The sequence below is a fragment of the Beta vulgaris genome, chromosome 2 (genome assembly GCF_026745355.1).
Source record: "Beta vulgaris subsp. vulgaris cultivar EL10 chromosome 2, EL10.2, whole genome shotgun sequence".
Classification (NCBI taxonomy): Eukaryota; Viridiplantae; Streptophyta; class Magnoliopsida; order Caryophyllales; family Amaranthaceae; genus Beta; species Beta vulgaris.
In genome coordinates, this window is record NC_079203.1 from 50,673,457 (window position 1) to 50,690,075 (window position 16,619).

General features: G+C 43.7%; 1 protein-coding gene across 1 annotated transcript; it reads right to left on the reverse strand.

Annotated features, from left to right (window-relative positions):
- Positions 1-11,871: 11,871 nt before the first annotated feature.
- LOC130590545 (uncharacterized) lies at positions 11,872-12,383 on the reverse strand. The gene is made up of 2 exons (XM_057393044.1): positions 12,271-12,383; positions 11,872-12,166 (listed from the first exon to the last, which is right to left on the reverse strand). The coding sequence occupies exons 1-2, from the start codon at positions 12,381-12,383 to the stop codon at positions 11,872-11,874; spliced, it is 408 nt and encodes a 135-aa protein (XP_057249027.1).
- Between the last annotated feature and the right edge of the window lie 4,236 nt (positions 12,384-16,619).

A 16,619-nucleotide genomic window follows, 5' to 3' on the forward strand; every position in this document is an offset into this window, starting at 1 on the left:
CTTATGGGGATATTATAGCAAGAATGCTCTTTGATGCACCCAAGTCTTTTTTGGACATTTCTCAAATAATTGTCTTGTTACCTTAAATGAAAATGTTATCCCATTTCACCTACCATACATTCAACCATGTGATGTAGGTCCCTCTACTGACTATCAGGCTCTCACACTTTTTTTTCGTACTCATGTGACGTAGGGGCCTCCACTAACTAGCTCTGTTACTCAATCAATTTTTCATCCTTACTTTTACTATATTTACTCGAACAACTTTATTAATTCCCAAACTATTCACTTTTAATATATGTGTCTAAACCTAGTACGATAATTAATTAAGCATGTAGGGCGTAATAAATTATTAATTTAAGATATACATATGTTATTGTGTCATAAAATATCATTTGGTTATGACCCTTTTATTTTGTTTTAAAATTCTTCTATATCATGTTTTAAATATCTCTCGTTCAACCACGACAATGTATGAAAATTAATTTGACTAATTTGGGGTGTCACATTTTTTTTTGATCCCATCGATATTTTTTCCCCAAACCTTCCCGAGGGTCTCAGGATTCCTTATGATTAATCATGGGTGGTTGGGGCCGGCTTAGTGCATTTTCGATATCAATGATATAAATCCATTAACTTCACCTTTCAAAACCATCTAAATTAACTATTAAACGGATCGTAATACTTACAAAATTAAATCGAGATAGAGAAATAGAATAAGTTGATTTTTAAGTTCGCATCTCCTTGTTTTAAGTATCCCACGATTATGTACATCAAAAGATAATTATGTACGGAAAATCTGATTCTTTTTCTTAAAGTAATAGTGCCAGAGAGGCTACAGACTCTTTGTTTAGTTGAGCCTTCTTGTAAGACTTGTAACGTATATTAGTCATGTACATGTACACCACTCAGTTGTTTTTGGTGCTACATGTACACAACTCAGTGGGCATGGACCGCATGGCAAATCTTAATTAATGTGCAACCGGATATTTTCCCCTATATGATATATGTTGCCAACTGGTAGGCACTAGGTAGTTAGGTAGTACATAAGTACATTCATTTTAAAAAAAAAAAATTGGTAAGAAGAAAACTTCTAGACTGCGCTCGCACACAAGCTAGACAGACACCCCCAACCTGCCGGCCAGTTTATGCTGCACATAGTAAATAACGAACAAAATGGGAAACACATTGTGACTGATTACTTATTAATTATAGTATTATACATCATGGAGACATATAATTATAGAAAATGAATTAATGCAAGTCAGTTTGATTTGATGACTACATTGCCCAGCTACCTATATATATTCCATTTTCGAAATAAACTACGTACATTTAGTTTAGCTCCTTTATCCTGCAAATAAATACTCCTCAAAATTCAGTCCTAACATTGTAATTACAATGACTCAAAAGCAACTGTTCGTTGCGGTGATGCTAATTGTGCTATTCAGCATTAGTACTATTGCCAACGCCCAGCTTTCACCAAACTGCGTGCAGCTCATCAACGGCGCATTCGAATTTGTGCAACAAATTTTACAAACCTCCGAAGACCACTTCGGTGACATTTTCGAATTAATTACTCGATCCCTAACATCACTTACGCCAGTCCCAGCGCCGGAGTCGCTAGTGTTGGTGCAACCGTCGAGGGGGGATACGTTGGAGTCGTCGCGGACGGGTTCAGCGAAACCGGTGGAGGGGGTGCTAGTGGGTCCAGTGGGGTGGGCGCGGGGAGATTCGGTGGGATCGGATAGTAAAATAGAGTTCAAGACCCTGATTGCCGTGTTACTTAATAATCCTGGTCAGCTGCCTATAAACTTGTTCGGCATGTGCCCATCCTACGTAAATGACACAGAATTGGAGAAATGCCTAGATCATATCAATAATGTGGTTAATTTTTTGGTACAGATACCAAAGAAGTTACACGAGAATCCTGTTGATGCGGATACCCGACAAAAGCTGATAACTTTCCTCGCTCATAACTACAAACCCTTGCGTGACCACTGCAAACTTCCCCTTCCATAAGACATAAATGTCTTATGTCTATAGAGTATAGACTATAGTTTTTGTTATTGTTATTGAGACTGTTAGATGTAGAACTTGGAGGGTCCGATGATTAATTAGTTTACGACATGTTGTATGTTTGCTATTTCTTTTCTTTTTTTCACCTATGTTTTATTTTAATGGATAAACTTGTGACGTATCATTCACACGACCTTAATCTTAACTATTAGGCCAAGACATCCTTGTTTCCATGTTGTAGTCTTTAATCTCCCTATCCCAAGCAATGGTTCAACCATTTGCTATTTTATGGTATCCATGACACATATAACTTATTTGATCATTAATGATATTTTTGATTTTATAACTAAAAAATAATAGAAAATTGATAATTTGCTAATACATATTGAAACCATTCTAACAAGATTCCACATAATATTATTACCCTTTCTTTTTTCCTTCTTTTCTTTTTATTAATCAAACCATCTCTCTGTGCAAACAAATTAAGGAGAGGAGAAAAATGAATAAGAACATTGTTTCGGTTCGAAACGGTTAGCGTCCTCGCAAGAGTCCGCCAAGTCTTGAGAGCTCACGTCCTTGCTGGAAAGCTGCACAGGATGCAAACGTAAACTACCCTCGGGGTGGTTTTGAGGAAACCCCCTCCGACGCTCAAGTCAGATATTTGGACCAATAGGATGTAGAGAGAGAAATAAGAGAGAGAGAGATAAGCTATTTTTAGTGTGTCAGAGAATGTCCCTGCAGAATAGTACTATTGGGGTATTTATAGAAGTACTATTCCTCTGACAGGACGTATGATCCTTTGACACGTGTAGGGCTATGACGCATTTGACAGGTGGGAAGATTCCCTCTATTTTGTCTTGTTAGGCGTCCGCCAACACTGCCGGTCCCAGGTGATGAACTGGCTCGAACGATCCTTTAATGGTTTTATCGTACTCGCGTCCATAAGTAATTCGCGGTCACTAGTTAGAAGGCCGTTAATGAACTTGGGTTATACCCATACAACTAGCCCCCCAGCATCTTTTGTGGTCGCGACCACTGAAGATGTTGTCGGATGGACGCGGACATTTTGTGACTATTTTTATATTTCTTTTTACTTTTACTTGATCTTTGTCTTTTCTTAGTGGGGTAGGTTCGTGGAGTGCCACGTGTCGTCATAGGGAGTTGAAGAATTTCGAAAAGTTAATGATTACCTTTTCCGAAAATCCCGCCCAAATGCTTTATTAGGTTTTAGCGCAGTTTCGACACTTGGCACGCATCTGAGAGGAAGCTGAAGGGTTTACTTAATCTTGGCCATTCACCTTGATATAAAAGCAAAAGGCGGTTTATTTTGGAATTTTTATCCTCTTATTTACAAAAAATCCCTTTCTTCTTCCTCTTGCTCTTCTGACACAACCTCCATTGTTCGAACTCTTTTCCTCCAAAACTTGATTTCTAGTGCTTAGTTCTTGCTGAAAAGTTCACCATTTTCTTATTTCTCCGTCCCGGTTCTTGTGATACTAAGAATTTCGCCTTTTTCCGACTTGCATTACCTGGGTTTGCATTTTGCTTTGGTTTTGTGGTTTTCTGAGTTTAAAGTTTTCAGCTTTCAAGGTTGTTCTTGCTGTGTTGGAGTTTTGCCTGTCTTTTCCGGCGACTTCTGCTCTTTGTTGCTTCGCTTTTTCCGGCGACCTAATACTTCCAGGTAACTCTATAATTTCTTCTCCTTTTCTTTTTTGTTTTCGTCGTCATGTCGGACTTGTCTGATAGCCAAAATATTTCCGCCGAAGCTTTTTTAACTGAAAGTGATCCCTCTTCTCCTTCTGTTGGTCAAACTCTGACTGAAAATAGCCCTGTTGGGAGAACTAGGCTGTTAGCGGACATACCCCCCACAACTGATAGAGAAAAGGAATTAAGGTCTAAGTTTCTAACGACCCATCCACTCCTGAGGAGCAAAATTTGACTTTAAGTATTTAACGCTAGCCAAAGCGGCGATAAGCAGACGCTTAGGGAACTTAGGCACCAGATCTTGGCTAGGCGTACCCGTAGACATCCGCCAGCGATGCCGTCCCTGGGCTTGTATCCCCCCCCTTAGGGAGCATGCTTGGTTAGATAGCTTGGCGGATGCGGGTGTGAGGGTCCCGTCCAACTTTTACGACCGCTTGCAGGAGTCATCACTCCTAATCCTCCTATTATTGATCTAGGTGACGACAGTGATTCCCCTGATAGCATGGCTCGAGGAGATGATAAGGAGGCTACCTACCAGCGTCGGGGTGACGCCTCTGCTTCGAAGGCTCCCATGGTTGAAGAGGTTTCCCGGACTGAGGAGGAAAATGAGACGGGGCCTGGGACGGGAGCTCTTTGGCTTCCGGAAGATGATTGTAACGGCCCCCTTTCAGTAGAGATAGATGAGCCCTGGCGCCGTGATGCTTTAGAGTTGCACTACCCTCGAGTGGCTCGGAATTTGTATCATATGCCGGATTCTTACCGCTGTCGTGCCGTCCGAGGGATCCGTCGTCACTGACTGCCCTCCTGGCCACGTTGCTGTTTATACTCATCATTCGAGTTCGGCCTTCGCTTCCCTTGGACTCTTTTCTGGTGGATATCTAAAGGCCTTTAACGTCTGTTTGGCTCAGCTGACTCCTCTAGCCATCCGCAATATCATCGCGTACATCTGGGTGGTACGCTTTCTCGATTCCCCCAGACTCTAAATTTGTTTCGCCATCTTCATTGGTTGAAGAAGAACGGGTCTTCCCGTCTGGCTGGATGGTGGTCCATCATGACGGCCGACAAAAAGATGACGGTCCAACCTAAAATGACCAGCTTGAAGGGTTGGCAAGATGCCTTCTTTTGGGTACGGGTACCGGATGACTTTCCTGTACGTCGCCATTTACAGAGCCGCCCCTCCATGGAGCTTTGCCTCTGAAGCCGCTAACTAAGGAAGAGTTAGTGGCATATGATACTTTGCATCAGCCGACTACGACACCACCTATGATGACGGGAAGACGGTTAGGACTAAGGAGCCTTCGACCTGGCTTCCCCATACAAAGTACATCTGGGAGATAGACCTTGTCGGCTCTCCTTCTATCTCCGGCTTATGAAAATGGTAAGTGGTGTTGTCGGATTGGTCCGTCTGACGACTTGTTATTTGTTTTATGTACATATGTATTCCTTTTAACCCTTTCTGTTCGTTTCTTTTGCAGGTCTTGACCATCTTGACCTTGACGTTCTTGGTTGACAGTGATTTCGGCCGCTAACGCATTTGCCTGCTCCTCCCCCATCTGACTACTTAACCATGCATAGCTCTACCAACGGACGCCGAGGAGGGAACCGCCACGGCCCTCAAAATCTTCGGAGGAGGGGTCGCGGCGCGTCCTCCAGCGTTCGCGTTCCAATTGCTGCCGCTACTTCAAATGCCCCTCCATCTCCCGCTGTTCCTTTACGGTCTTCTGCCAATCGGACCGTCAATAGAGGTGGTATGAACCGGAGGCGCACCAGGGAGCCCACCGCCGAGGATTCTGCTGCTAACAAAAGGCAGGCAACTGAAGAGCCTGGCGCCTCTGTTGCCAATGAGGTGGTGCAGGTGGAGGATCTGGACCCGAATACCTTCTGAAGGTGTTCAGGGAGAGGGTGGCCTTGATGCTGACCTGGGTAATGCTGGCGGCACTTCGCTGCTTTCTCGGTCCACTTCTTCTCTTCGAGAGAAACTAAGGGAACTGATTGCTACTCCCAGTTTCCTTTCGAATCTCTCCCCTGGCATCTTTTATCGGTTCCGGGAGTGGATCGAGAAAAAAGAGGTGCCGCTAAGTGACGCGGTTGCTGCTGCTTTGCTCCCCAGACCGTTACCCCTGGTAAGGTCTATCAGCCTAATTGGGACGTCAGGGAGGACGAATCTGTACTCTGACATCCCTGAAAACGGGGCATCCTTGCCTACCGTATTCTTAAGGGTATGCAGCTGCCCTTAGATCGTCCTTCAGGCTCCCTGAAGACTCCGGCTGCTAGGTTGGCCCATGATCACTAGTGGTAGACTTAACTTTTCCTCTCTCTTTTTTTTTTTTTTTTTTTTTTTTTTTTTACTGACGTCCCTTACTTTCGTTCATAGGCCAACAATGCTGCTATCGAGCTGATAGAGCAATACTTGGAGTACCAAAGGCTGACGGACACCTACAAGGCTTCCCTGGAGACCTGCCAGGGATTGTTGAAGGAGGCTGAGGAGAAAGTGGCGCCTTTGGAGGATGAGGTGCAGACTCTGAGGGACAGGGCGGCCTTGCTGGAGGAGACTGAAGAGAACGTCAAGGCTTTGACCAAGGCTGTTGAAACTGCCAATTCTGAGAAGGAGATGGCGGTTTTGGATGCTTCTGCTGCGGAAGCTCGGGGTGCCGCGAAGGCGGTTGCTGAGTTTAAAGGGTCCGATGACTATGTGGCGGAGCTTCACAAACGGTATGATGGTGGCTGGGCAGCTGCCATGAGGTGCGTCTGCAAAACCGTTCCTGGTTTTGACTGGAACGTGATTGAGGACGCTCATGCTGCCGGTCAGCATCTTTCTCCGTTTGAGGGGGACCCGAACTTCGCCGACGAGGATGCTATTGCTGATGTCGACCCTCGTGACTCTGAAGCCCCCCCTTCTTGAAGTTTTTGGCGGCCATCTCTTAGCTCCTCTTGCTCTTCGAACAGTTTTTAATTTCTTATTTTTCATCCTGTAAAGACTTCTTCAGATTTTGTAATATTGTAATCCGCCTTTTGTTGGCGTTTTTTGGATAATTGCTATGTTTAATTTTGCTGAGTACTTTTTATTTGGACTAAAAGCCTTTTCTTTTAAATTGGCCGCCACAGTATATCTTTTTGTACTTGGCCGCCAAGCCAGTAGCTTTTAATCTATGAAGTACTTTTGTCTATTTATCATATTTCCTGCTTTTATTCTCCCTTGTTTTTTCGCGTTCACAATGTTCGTCGCGTCCGGATTTGATTATGTCTTTATCTTAGGTGTAAGGTCCATGTGACCGCAAATATACTTAGCCTGTGGTATGGTTTTTTGTTTTTGTGCGCTAGGTCTGTCATGTGACCGTGAATGCGCTTAGCCTGTTATATGGCCTTTTGCTTCGTGTGCTAGGTCTGTCATATGATCGTTAATGCACTTAGCCTGTTATATGGCTTTAGTTTCGTGTGCTAGGTCTGTCATATGACCGTTAATGCACTTAGCCTGTTATATGGCTTTAGTTTGTGTGCTAGGTCTGTCATATGACCGTTAACGCACTTAGCCTGTTATATGGCTTTAGTTTGTGTGCTAGGTCTGTCATATGACCGTTAATGCACTTTACTTTTTCCGACAAAGATACGATACAATAACAAACAAAAGAATTTATCAGGATGCTAGTGTAGGTTTTATTATCTGTGTAATTCAATCAAGGGCTCTTGGCCAATTACAATTATTGCCTACACATAATATTTTTTCAGAACATCCGCATTCCAGCAATTCTTGAGTTCTTTTCCGTCCATATCTTTAAGGAAAAGGAACCGGGGCCTATCTTCTTAGCGATTATGTACGGGCCTTCCCAGTTTGCAGTTAGCTTCCCTCAGCATGCGCTTTACCAGTGGCGGCTGTTCTCCTGAGGACGAGATCATTGACCTCCAGCTGTCTTTCCCAGACTTTCTTGTTGTAGGCCTTGCTAATTCTGTTCTTGTAAGCAGCCGTCTTAATTCCGCCATGAGCCTTACCTCGGGCAAGAAATCCAGACTTTCTTTAAGAGCCTGCTCATTCGCGTCTAGATTCTGATGTTTCACCCGGTATGAGGGCAGACCCACCTCGACCGGCAACACTGCTTCTGCTCCGAAAGCCAGTTTGAAAGGATTTTCTCCCGTCGCTTCTTTTTCTGTTGTTCTGTTCGACCATAGGACGGCAGGCACCATATCTGCCCATTTTCCCTTAAATTCATCCAGCTTCTTTTTAGGGCGTTTAGGATTTGTTTATTCGCGGCCTCTGCCTGGCCATTGCTTTGTGGGTGGCACACAGCTGAGTATGCGAATTTTACCCTGTACTCTGTCAGGAAAGCTTGATTGGACGACAGTCGAACTGGACGCCATGGTCAAAAACAATAGCCATGGGAATCCCAAACCTTGTCATTATATTCTGCCAAATGAATCTCTTGACTTGGTGGGCTTTAATTTGAACTGTCGGCTCTGCTTCTATCCACTTTGTGAAATAATCTATGCCCCAGGATATCCATCCAGTTGCTTTTGTGAATGGCCCCAGGATATCCATCCCCCACTGCGCAAATGGGATGGGCAAAATATGGGCTGCAAATCATTGGCTGGCTGTTGATGACGGGAGCAAATCTTTGACATTTATCACATTTTTTGACATAGCTCTGAGCATCCGCCAGCATGGTTGGCCAGTAGAACCTGCCCTTAGCGCCTTTAACGCTAAAGCTTTTCCTCCGATGTGATTGCCGCAAATGCCCTCGTGTATTTCTTCCAGTATCTTTTTCGCTTCCCATGCCGTTGCGCATTTTAGTAGAGGCAGGCTAAATGACTTTCTGTATAGCTCGTCATTGTATATGATGTACCAGTTTGCCTGTCGTCTTAACTTTTTCGCGGCGAAGGGATTGCTTGGGAGCGCCCCAGTCAATTTGTACGCCACCAACTCACTGAACCATTCCCCCTGCTGATTTACCATTTGACGGTCACAATCTCTTCTAAAATGCTCTTGTCTTTTTGCATGTCTATGGTGACCGTCCTTTCAACGTTGAATGAATTGGAGCTGGCTAGCTTCGAAAGAGCATCTGCTTTTGCGTTCTCCGCTCGTGGTATGGCCTGCACTTCAAAACGTCGAAGTTGAGCTATCAACTCCTTTGCCTTCTGCACATACTTCGCCATGTTTACCCCTCTAACTTCAAAGTCCCCTTTTAGCTGACCGCTAACCAATTGGGAATCAGTCTTTAGTAGTACTTCTGGGCGCCAGCCGCCAAGCACATTCTCAGACCAGCTATGGCTGCTTCATATTTGCTTCATTGTTTGATGCTGGGAAACCGAATCTGATAGCGTACTGAAAAGTGTTACCTTCCGGGCTTGTCATTACTATACCGGCTCCTGAGCCGCTATCAGCAGCGGATCCATCTACCTCCAGCAGCCAACTTTCTTTCTGCTCTATCTCTTCTTCTTCATACGAGGCCTCCACCATGAAATCCGCCAAGGCCTGAGCTTTAATGGCGGTTCTGGGCTTGTATGAATATCATATTCGGATAGCTCTACGGCCCATTTCAGCAGACGACCCGAGCTATCCATCTTCTGAAGAGCTTTTTCCAGTGGTTGATTTGTGAGCACCTGGATGGGTGACAATCGAAGTATGGCCTGAGTTTCCTGGCTGCTATGATGACCGCCAAGGCCATCTTTTCTACCAACTGGTAACGGCTTTCGGGCCGTTAAGGATATGGCTTATAAAGTATATGGGGCACTGTCGTTTCTCCTTTCCACCAATAGTACGGCCGCGACCGTCTTTGGGACGCTGAAACATACAACTGCAGTACGTCCCCTGTTTCGGTCTTGTGATCGTAGGTAATTTTTTCAAGTGCTCTTTCACAGCCGCGAAAGCTTTGCTCTGGTCTTCCCCCCATTCGAACTTTTTGTTTCCCCTTAACAAAGCGAAGAAAGGCAAGGCCTTGTCGGCTGACTTGGAAATAAATCGAGTAAGTGATGCCATTCTCCCTGTTAACCTCTGGATGTCTTTCACCCCCTTAGGTTCTGGCAAGGTCATGATTGCCTGAATCTTTTCCGGATTCGCATCTATTCCTCTTTTGCTGACAAGGAAACCAAGAAACTTCCCAGCCTTTACTACCGAACACACATTTTTTAGGATTAAGCTTCATCTGGTACCTTCTCAGCGTTCTAAATGTTTCAGCCAAATCCTCTAGGTGCTCGCGGTCAGATTTACTTTTGACAATGGAGTCGTCAACATAAGCTTCTATGTTTCTGCCTCTCTGATCCGCAAATACTTATCGACCAACTTCTGGTAAGTGGCTCCGGCATTACGAAGCCCAAAAGGCATCGCCTTGTAGTTGTAAACTCCACATCTGTTATAAATGCCGTCTTCTTTCTATCTGCTTCAAGTAAGCTGATTTGATGATATCCTGAGAATGCATCCATAAAGCTGAGCAGAGCATGGCCGCTAGTAGAATCTACTAGCTGGTCTATCCTAGGCAAAGGATAGCAGTCTTTTGGGCAGGCCCTATTGAGATCCGTGAAGTCCACACACATTCTCCATTGGCCGTTGCTTTCTTTACCATAACGACGTTAGCCAACCATTCTGGGTAGTCACATGGCTCGATAAACCTGCCGCTAACAATTTATCTACCTCCTCTTTTATGGCTTTATTCTTGTCTGCCGAAAAATTTCTTTTCTTCTGCTTGATGGCGGACGGCACCATCCACATTTAAGCGATGGACAATTACAGAGGGATCTATCCCTGGCATCTCATCAGCGGAGAACGCGAAGACGTCTGCATTCTCTCTTAAGAGTGCTACCAAATTGACCCTCACCTCCGGATCTATATCCGTCCCTACAGCCACCGTCCTCGCCGGATCCTCTGCTAGCATTTCTTGTTGAGTTTCCCCATCAGGCTTCGGCCTTGGCGTATCCTCTGGCCTGGCCTCTAACTCCTCCATTGATATTTCCATCATTCCTCCTTATCTTTTCTGACCCTTTCTTCCTTGTTCATTCATCGCGGCCCTTCTTTGAGCCCTTCTTTGCTTTCTCCCGGGTGGATTTGCTTCTTCCACTGGCATCCTCCTAGCTGGCTGTTTCAAGGTTGTCAAATAGCATGACTTTGCTGCCTCCTGGTTCCCCCTCAGCTTAGCTGTCATCCCTTCATTAGTGACATACAGCATTGTCAGATGATAAGTGGAAACGACACCTTGGACATCATGTATCAGAGGGCGTCCCACTATGGCGTTGTAGGCTCCAGGGACGTCTACCACCAGAAATTCAGTCATGATATCTCGGACTTCATTGCCGTCTCCTATCCGGACCGGGAGGCTCACCAAACCCTCCGGAGTTACAGACGCCCCGGTGAATCCAATCACAGGATAGCGGACTGGCTTCAAGTATTCTCGTCCTATCATCAGTTTTTCGAACGTTGAGAGATACAGGATGTTAGCTGAGCTTCCACCTTCCATTAGGATCCTATGGACCAAACAATTCGAAACTCTTAGAGTGACCACCAATGGGTCATCATGAGGGAAGACCACATGCTCTGCGTCTTTCAGCGTGAAAGTCATTGCCGGCATGGCTGGCGGATGCCTCCACTTCATGCTCTCATTGAAATTGACTTGGTGCCTGAATTCCTTCAGGCTGGCTTTGGCTCCATTCACACTACCTCCATGAATAGGCCGCCACTGATGACGTGAATTTCACTTATCCTTGATTGAACGTTTTTGTTGACTGGTTTCACCAGATCTCCTTCTTTCGTCTGTGCTTTATATTGGCTGAAATAGCCCCTTCTCAACAAATCTTCTAGATTGTCTTTCAAGTGACGACAATCTTCCGTGACATGGCCGTGATCCCCATGGAAATCACACCATTTGCTTTTATCACGATTTTTGTGGAACATAGGTTTAGGACGCTGCCATTTGTCGCTATCCTTGTTCTTCAAAAAGATCTGACTTCTTGAGGTAGTCAGCTGGGTGTACGCGTCAAATCTGTCTCTGCGCTCACCTCCTTCCCGAACATTCCTCTCACGATCCCTACGATCGCGGTCATATCTTTCGCCATCCCTTTCTCGTTCATCTCCTCTTTTTACCATATGCGACTCTTGTCGTCTAATCTCGGGCGCGATCAGATTCACGGCCCTTATCTTTCTTTTGCTTGTCCTCTTTCTTCTCAGATTCACGGTTCCCACAGCTTTGTCAAACTCTTCCCCTTGATATAATCATTTGCTTTACCCAGGACGGGACCCAGAGTGGTGTAAGATTTACGACCCAGATAATTTCGAAACGGTGACCCCTCCTTGAGGCCAGTCATCAAGGCTAGCACCGCTACATCTTGCTGTAAGCGTGGAATTGAAACGGCTTCAACATTAAAGCGACCGATATAGTCCCTTAAACTTTCATTTGCCCCCTGTTTGACAGACAATAATTCTCCCGTAGTACGCTCGCGGCGCCTATTACTGACAAAGTGAGTACTGAATGTGGACGACAACTGGGAGAAGCTAGAGATGCTACCTGGCTTTAAACTTTTGAACCAAGTCTGGGCTATGCCTGTCAATGTGGACGGGAAGACCTTCACCATATGGCGTCTACATCAGTGTAAAGGAACATGTGACCTTCGTAAGCAGCCACGTGGTCATCTGGATCCGAAGTGCCATCATACTTGGAGGTTGGCATCTTGATTCTCGTCATTGGATGTTCAAAATATCCATAGTGAAGGGGGAGAGCTTAGGCTTAATGAGTAGGTGACCCCCATCGAATAGTTACTAGCGCCTGAGGCACTGTACTCACGACGGGAGCCACCCTGGGCCTCTTCCTCTGAATGATACAATTCTTCTGTCTCCAGAATGTCTTCTTCATAGTTTGACTGATCAATCCTTTTTTCCATCTCTCGTCCGCTAGGGTTCAAAGATCGCATTTTCCGGAGGGGGGTGCCGTCCGCGTTCCTACCGGCCGTGACCAGTGGTCGCTTACGTGCACCGCCAGCAGGTTGATTGGGTGTGCTTTGTTGGGGGTTAGCAGTCAACATTTGAATGAAAGAAGCCACAGTTTGCAGCTGTTCAGGTGAGAATTGACTGAGCTGAGCTAAATTGAGAGGTACATTACTATTTGGTGTCTGTCCCTCGGGAGATTGGTAGTTGAATTGTGGGTTTCCTATCGCCCAGTGATGACTGGCTGCGACGAGGTTTGGCCGACATCCTTATCCTTGGATCCTTGATTTGTGTTGTTTACGTCACCCATGATTGCTTCCTCGCTAAGGTTGGGAGTCCCCCTCCTTCTAGCGCCAAATTGTTTCGGTTCGAAACGGTTAGCGTCCTCGCAAGAGTCCGCCAAGTCTTGAGAGCTCACGTCCTTGCTGGAAAGCTGCACAGGATGCAAACGTAAACTACCCTCGGGGTGGTTTTGAGGAAACCCCTCCGACGCTCAAGTCAGATATTTGGACCAATAGGATGTAGAGAGAGAAATAAGAGAGGAGAGATAAGCTATTTTTAGTGTGTCAGAGAATGTCCCTGCAGAATAGTACTATTGGGGTATTTATAGAAGTACTATTCCTCTGACAGGACGTATGATCCTTTGACACGTGTAGGGCTATGACGCATTTGACAGGTGGGAAGATTCCCTCTATTTTGTCTTGTTAGGCGTCCGCCAACACTGCCGGTCCCAGGTGATGAACTGGCTCGAACGATCCCTTTAATGGTTTTATCGTACTCGCGTCCATAAGTAAATTCGCGGTCACTAGTTAGAAGGCTGTTAATGAACTTGGGTTATACCCATACAAACATTATAGAACATTGGTTTGATAAGTGTATAAACAAATTATTTGTGAGTGAGAAAGTTACCAAATAGGGAAACATAACAGCTAAAATGAAACATTACGAAACAGAATAACGATCAACTAAAAAGAGCCTGAGGAAGTATAAATTAGTGAACAATATGGTCAATATTAGTGAAATGTGATTATAGAAAAAACAAGTGAACTAAGTATTGCAAGAGTGAGAGAGTATGTTGTAGTATTATACTTTAATTTAGCATGCTTAAGTAGTAGGTATCATAAATGTCAATATCCTTCAAAATCATAATTGAAGTAGAGAGAAATGGGTCGTACATCTTATTAATATAGATAGAGTTGGCCGGGGCCTGCGCCAAAAAGGTGTACGAAAACTAATAGAGTAATGCTTCTTTCGTTCTGTTTTAAATAAAAAATAGCGCATTAGCACAGGGATTTAACTTAGAAGAAGAGAGAGATAGCAAAAAAGAAAAAGAGGGACCCATGTGATGAAGAGAGAGATAGAAAGAAATGAGTATCAAATATATAGTAATACGTTTATTTTGGGGGTTTGTTAATTATCGCCCCAAAATTACTTAAAATCGCCACAAATCCATTTTTTCGGACTATTTTACCCTTTTTTCCTTTTCACACCACCCACCACCCCCACCTCCACTGACACCTGTGAGTCGTCACCGCCGTCACCTGTGACTCTCCACCGCCGTCACCTACCTCCCCCAACCACCACCATCACCCACGTACGATTTTTTCGAAATTTTTTAAGGTTTGGGCGAACGTCCGCGGTGGACGTTCGCCCCATGGCCGAAACGTCTGGCCTGGACGTTCCGGCCATGGGGCGATCGTCCGCGGTGGACGTTCCACCCATGGCCGGAACGTCCAGGCAAGACGTTCCGGCCATGGGGCGAACGTCCACCGCGGACGTTCACCCAAACCTAAAAAAATTTCGAAAAAATCGTACGTGGGTCGAGGGAGAGCGATCTTGGTCTCAGGTTGTCGGGAGTGGTGGACCTGCGAGGCCGTCGGAAGTCTGAGTACAGTGCCACAGCAGGAGGTGGCCGGCGAGTGGCGACTGAGAAGGAGAGAGAACTCAGGGGTTAAGGGTTTGGGAAGTAGAGAGAACTCAGAGTTAAGGGTACGGTCTGTCGTGGCATGATCGAAGGTGGGTGGTGGTGGTGGCGGCAGTCTGTTAGGAGGTGGGTGGTGGTGGCGGCAGTCCGTTAGGAGGTGGGTGGTGGTGGTGGGGTGATGATCTATGGAAAAAAAGAGAGAAGGTTATAGAGGTAATTTTAACTATTTTTTAGGCGATTTTAAATAATTAGTGGGCGATGTATAGAAGTTCAGTTATTTTGAAACGGTAAAATGGTAAGTGTTTAATTTATTTTAGAAGGTATAATAATAGTGTTACCATGCCAAAAATGGAACTCTTATATGCCAATTAAGCACTTTGACTAAACCAAAGTTGCTGATTGGAAATTAAGGGGGATAATCCAAAATCGTGATGCTAATCAACTGTTCCCTTCGTCTCAAAATATAGTTCTTGTTTCATTTTTTATGGTCAAACTTTAAAACCTTTGACCAAATATTCTTATCAATATATACAAAAAATTATATTCATATGTGAGCTTATTAGATTTATCACAATGAATGGCTTTATAATACCAACTTTTATAATTTAATTAATACGCAACTAAATATGTTAAAAGTGAAAATAAGTATGGGAGAATAATGTGGAAAAGAAAATAGGAACTAGTATAAGGGAAGGGAGTAATTATATTTTTTTTAAGGAGAAATTTTGTTAATTGAAGGCCAACCAACATCTACAATAGATATTAAAAAAAAACAAGATACAATCAATTAAACAAGGTTAAATCAAATTCGTCTTCGAAAAAACTACAATGAACCACATCGAGCAATACAATGCATCCCTCTTGTATTTGCTGAATCAAACAGCTATTGATGAGGAAGTCTATCATTCTGACATAGCTTGGGAAGAACATTTTAGATCGAGCCATGTTTACCGCATCCGGGATTCCAATACCTTCCAATGAGTCTCGAACTTCAATCAATAAGAACAATTTCTCATACTTAAAAACAAAAAAAAAAACATACTCACAACTCCCATAAGAGAGAAAATCTCCACAATGGAGACTAAAAAAATCCCATAAAGAGATACTAATTTATTCAACAAAACTAAAACTGAAAATGAAAAGGGGAGAGGGGCTTACCATGGATAAAAACATCCATGACAGCCCCTAACTAATGAAGAAGGGATATGGGAGGCTAGGGTCGTTTAGAGAGAAAAAGAGAAAGAGAGGGGGAGGGAGGCTTTGCTTGGGAATTATATGAAGATGATTTATGTTAAAACATTGAAATATAGGATAATCTTACTTCATGTAATCCATATACAATGTAAAAAATTAGAAATTTCATAGTATAAACTTTAATCATGCATGTAACCTTAAGTTCATATACTAAAGTCTTAACCACTAGACCAAGTGTTCTTTAGTGTTATCATTTTGAAGTATAATATTAACAAATAAAATTTTTTCTTACCCGGAGCATAGCACGAATCTAATAAATAATTGCAAATAATAAGGTGCAAAACTGCAAACTAGGCCTTATGTAGTTGGCATATTTTTCTATAAATACTACCTACATCATATTGTCTCCGTTTCTTTTGATACCTTTCTTACCTTAATGTGATGATAATGATATTGTTTGCAAGTAATTATATTGTTTGCTGGTGATAATGATATTGACTTCCAAACCACAAACATGCATTAATTTCGGTGTTTAAAGATTAACTAGTGTTTAGGCCGAGGCGATGCCTCGGGGTTATTCTGTGCTACAATTTAGTAGTAGTTAAATAAGTCATTTCATACTCATTTAAAAAATGTTATTCATTATATGGATTTCAAAAGTTCTATTTTCATACATCATCATTAATTTTGATTAAATAAGCAATAATAGTATAGTGGAGTGATGGTTGTATCTCTTTCATTCATACTTGAGGTTGTGGGTTCGAATGTTCATGTATGCTTCTTTTTTTTTTTACTATATGAGAAAGACGTGAATAGAATATTACTCGTCAATAAGGGATGGTGACACGTGGCACATATACGTTCTAAGGAATGCTACTC